Source organism: Penaeus vannamei, chromosome 1 (assembly GCF_042767895.1).
Source record: "Penaeus vannamei isolate JL-2024 chromosome 1, ASM4276789v1, whole genome shotgun sequence".
NCBI lineage: Eukaryota > Metazoa > Arthropoda > Malacostraca > Decapoda > Penaeidae > Penaeus > Penaeus vannamei.
The window spans coordinates 12,590,229-12,595,228 of NC_091549.1; the positions used below are offsets into that span (position 1 = coordinate 12,590,229).

At 51.4% G+C, this 5,000-nt stretch overlaps 1 protein-coding gene across 33 annotated transcripts in view; it reads right to left on the reverse strand.

Annotated features, from left to right (window-relative positions):
* LOC113802704 (transforming acidic coiled-coil-containing protein 1) overlaps nt 1-5,000 on the reverse strand; it is a 136,932-nt gene that overhangs the window by 73,631 nt on the left and 58,301 nt on the right. For 11 of the 33 annotated variants that reach the window (XM_070113482.1, XM_070145451.1, XM_070145544.1 and 8 more), the window contains one exon: nt 1,077-1,193. The exons of 20 other annotated variants lie outside the window; for them this stretch is intronic. In XM_070113482.1, the coding sequence (XP_069969583.1) occupies nt 1,077-1,193 (117 nt within the window). Of the gene's footprint in view, nt 1-1,076; nt 1,194-5,000 lie in introns of those variants that run through there. 2 more of the 33 variants (XM_070114285.1, XM_070113976.1) reach the window with 2 other exon arrangements.

Below are 5,000 nucleotides of genomic sequence, written 5' to 3' on the forward strand. Positions count from 1 at the left end.
CCCACCCTAATTGATACGCAGGTCAAGATGCAACCATTCTCAGTTCCATTGACCTTTTGTGGCACATGGCGCTGGCGATAAGTTGAAATAAAGGCCTAAGGTCAGTCGTGTAGTTGCTATGACGCGAGCAACATGCACGCTTAGTAAGCAGCTCGTCTTGTTCCTTGTCTGCTTGCCGGGTCGTCTCGTCCTCAGGACAATGGCGCTGCCTCCTGTTCTAGCGAGACTCACTCTTGCATATGCAATGGGAAAGCACTTGCAAGGCTTACATGGATCCAGTATTATAAAGCCAATACCGACTTGGCCAACAGTCTACGTGGCTTTCACCGTTATGAAGGTAATAGTGACCTGGTCTAAGCTGATCTTTACAAAACGTTTGGTATCACTGCAGTCCATTGGAAATAACGTTTCACAAACATTATGCAACGCCCATGAACGTAGGAGATTCACAGAAGCGTCAATATCGCTAACGTCTAATCAAATCAAGCATTATACACATATATCCCATTTCGTCGATATATATGTAAACATATATACACATATGTATATACATTTTTTTGGCGCAAAGCATGTTCACGGAACTTAATTTCACAAACAATAACCGATAAACTGGACATGACACCTGTTACCAAAAGAGAAACCGTCTGGGCATGTGAAAGATCGCTCATATTTATCCCAACACGCACATGGGGCGCTTCCAAAGCAAGGGGAAGCAGAAACACAGAGCGAAGTACACCCGGCGACCCAGACCCACTTATCCCTCCCTATCCCCTCCTATCCTCTAGCCCCTCCCCCCGCCTGCCCTCCTCTCGCCCTCCCTTTCCCCCGGGACGGCACAGAGCACTACTACGCACGCACCGCCCGGCCCTAAGCCCCTGCCCCTGCCCCTGCCCTAGGCCCGTGCCCCAGCCCCGGGCCGGACCTCTCACCGACGCAGCGTAAACTTTCATCCAATTTATTATTCTCGAAACGCGTGCTTCTGCTAACGGGTGAAGGGAGTGAAGCGGCGGCGAGCTGCGAGAGAGGAGAGCTGATGCCCTTTTAAGCCAGCTATCTAATGCCATACATTCTCCAACCTGGAGTCCGGGGGTCGCGAGCCGCAGGGCAGTCTGAAGGCCCGAGTGCCAGGTGTTGGGGTCCGCCAAGTGTCTCAGCAGCGCCAGCACGCCCGAGTATTGCTTCAGCGACTTGTGCTGCGGAATGAGTTCAAGAACAGCAGTAATTCTCTCCGATGCGCACTTCGGAACTGAGCCTGTAAACACTCCTCTAAGCAGAGCCAGCCTGCACAGCCAGCGGGGTGAACACGTAAGCAACAGCGAGGCAGGCAGGCAGCAATTGCAAAGGAAGACAAGCTAAGGAGGCGTCCATCACACGACAAAAAGACTTGGGCGCAAAAGTCACAAGATCACGGCAATTACATTACACTTGAGCCGTTTTTTCTATCCAACTCCCTACGTCTTGGTCTTTGTGAACAAGCGAGAGTCTGCTTTCTTCTGGACTGCGCTGGCTTCCTCTCGCTCCCGCTCTCCGCAAGGTCGTAAATCTTATACACAAGCCCGGTCGCATCACCCTTCAAGGAGCGACATGTCGAACTCCGCTCCGGAAGGCCACGAGTCGCGTGCAATTCCTGTGAGATCTCGCCCTTGCGAGCTCCGTGCCCTCGTCGGTGCAATTTAATATGACCTTATGCAATGGCGGGTAGAACAGGTGTTCACTGGCTGCCCCCTCCCACAACCCGCGCGCAAAACCGCCGTAACATTGCAATAATCAAACTCCGAACAAAGCCTGGTTTCTGAGAATCATTACGTTTTTCTCCGCACTAATGGCGGGACGGATTCCGCAAGAGGAAGACCGCCGCCGCGCCGTTGCGTGCGACCGGCCTTCGCAGACTGTTCCTAGACTGGCGTGCATTCGTGTCTCCGCGGCCAGACTGCATCCGGGCTGCATCGTGTATGCCAATTAAACACGGGAGCCGCCCGGTGCCCACTCATCGGCCCGAAACATTAAATGACGGGGTTAAACACTCGTGCTCGTTCATAATGTCCGCCTTGGCGCGTTTTCCTCTCCATCACGTACATTCATGCTCTCGCACATCCACCGTGCACATTCGATTCTTATGCCTCTACCCTGTGCATCCTGTCTACACTTCCCTGCCCATTCTCCCCCTCCCCCTCCCCCGCAAGAATACCCTCTCAACCAAGCCACTATATCCGGGGCTTTCCTCTACCCACCCCCCTTCCTCCCTCTCTTCCCCTTCAAAAATCCACCCCCGCGTCCTCCTCCTCCTCCTCCTCCTCCTCCCTCCCTCCCCCCCTCTCCAGCGCCAACTCGACACGACACCCTCTCCGTGAGACAATTCCGCGCATCCCTCTCACATTCTTGCACATCCCCCTCACAACCCGAAGCTATTATTCCACCCTGCTGTCACCCTTTCACCCTTTCATCCGGAGCTATCATTCCACCCCGCTGTCACCCTTTCACCCGAAGCTATTATTCCACCCTGTTGTCACCCTTTCACCCGAATCTATTATTCCACCCTATTGTCACCCTTTCACCCGAAGCTATCATTCCACCGTGCTGTCACCCTTTCACCCGAAGGTATTATTCCACCCTGTTGTCACCCTTTCACCCGATGCTATTATTCCACCCTGTTGTCACCCTTTCACCCTTTCACCCGATGCTATCATTCCACCCTGTTGTCACCCTTTCACCCTTTCACCCGAAGCTATTATTCCACCCTGTTGTCACCCTTTCACCCTTTCATCCGAAGCTATTATTCCACCCTGTTGTCACCCTTTCACCCTTTCACCCGAAGCTATCATTCCACCGTGCTGTCACCCGTTCACCCGAAGCTATTATTCCACCCTGTTGTCACCCTTTCACCCTTTCACCCGAAGCTATCATTCCACCGTGCTATCACCCTTTCACCCTCTCACCCGATGCTATCATTCCACCCTGTTGTCACCCTTTCACCCTTTCACCCGAAGCTATCATTCCACCCTGCTGTCACCCGTTCACCCGAAGCCATTATTCCACCCTGTTGTCACCCTTTCACCCTTTCACCCGATGCTATCATTCCAATCTGCTGTCACCCTTTCACCCTAGGTTTTATCCAACTTTTCCTCTCCTTCTCGAACGCACCCTCGTCAACCCTCAGTCCGTGCCTCAGCCTCTTCCCCGTCATTCCCTGGTTCTCATACCATTCCGAAGCATAAACAGACCGGTTCATAACAGACGAGACACAAAGGAAAAAAAATGAAACAAAAAGACTGAAAAGAAAAAACTGAGGCATTTTCCGCTCACAAACTAGTTCGTTTCGCAGACGGTCACAGCAACCTCTCTCTCTCATTATCATTCTCATTCACTCTCTCCCCCTCTTTCTTTCATTCTCATTTACTCCCTCTCTCTCAGTCTCTCTCACTTTATCATATTCTCTCTCTCTCTCACTCTCATTCTCTCTCTCATTTTCACTCTCTCTATCTCTCTCACTCATTCTCTCACTCTCATAATATCTCCCTTTCTCTGTCTCCCTCTCCCTCTCTTGCGTCAATTCAAGCGATCTGGCCAGGCGGCCGTTCAGCCAAGCACGTGACGGCGCCACCCCGGGCACGGCAGGGCATCCCCCACCCGTCCCGCCGCCAGAGGGTTGCCGTGCCGAGGTAGTTTGGCGTGACGGCTCCTCCGAGTCACTCTTCATAATGAATTCGCGTTCTTTTTTCATTTTCGCGGTAACGGCTACCTCTCGCCGGAATGTTAAGCGAAAATACATTCATATACGCTAGACTAAAGTTAAGAGATTTCCCAATATCGACGTCCGTTCTTCGCAACAACGGAGTCCGGGGCCATTCCGAACGCAAATAAGAGCAGAACGACCGGAGTCCCCGTCTGCAGAGCCTTTGCAATGATCTCATAACAGGCCAGACTCACTCTCTCTCTCTCCCTCCTTCTCTCTCTCTCTCTCTCTCTCTCTCTCTCTCTCTCTCTCTCTCTCTCTCTCTCTCTCTCTCTCTGACTCTGCCTTCTCCCCCTCCTCCTCCTCCCCACCCACCCCCACACACACACTCTCTCTCACACACACACACGCGCGTACACACTTTACTACAACCCAATTCTCGAAACGCTACAAATGTTTCGTCCGCATTTTTTTCTTTCTTCACTTTGTTCTTCATCCTATGCGGTGAATAGAGGCTGTATCAATCACGTTTGCGAAGGGACGACTGGAGATCAACACACGGCATAGGATGATGCAGGTTATGCCCGCATCCTCTCCGCAGCCTGCATAAACATTCTCCGTAACCACATATCCTAGATTCGCGTTACTCCCTCTCCCTTCCTCCCTCACTCCCTCCCTCTCTCGCTCTCTCCCTCCTCCCCCGACTTCCCCCAGCGGAGCCTCAACCCCTCGGTACCATTCAGTAACCCCGAACGCCACTCATTCATTATTATCCCTAATCCTACTCTTACTCCTCTCGCCCCCCACTACTTACACCCGATTTCCCCCCTCCACTTATCCCCCACTTCGTCAAATCCTCAAATCCACACGACAAAGAAGACCTAATTAACAACTATGTAGGCCTTTTTCCCCTAAATATTCGACAACTTTCCCCGGAGCTTCGTCCTTTTCACTATGTCTTTACCCCTAGATATACAACTCCCCCCACCCCCAGATTTTTCCTTTTCACCAGGCCGTTTTTCCCTACATATAAAACTTCCCTGAGATAGTTTCTTTTCACTAATTTTCCCCCTAAATACACAACTCCCGGAGATTTTTCCTTTTCACTTGGTATTTTTACCCTAAACATACAACTTCCCCGGAGATTTTTCTCTTTCACCGGGCCTTTTTTCCCCTAAATATACGACAGCTTCCCCTGGAGATTTTTCCATTTAATAGGTCTTTTTCCCTAAATATACAACTTCCCTCCAGAGATTGTTCCTTTTCTCCAGGCCTATACCCCCTAGACATACAACTTTTCCAGATTCTCCCTATTCACTCGGCCGTT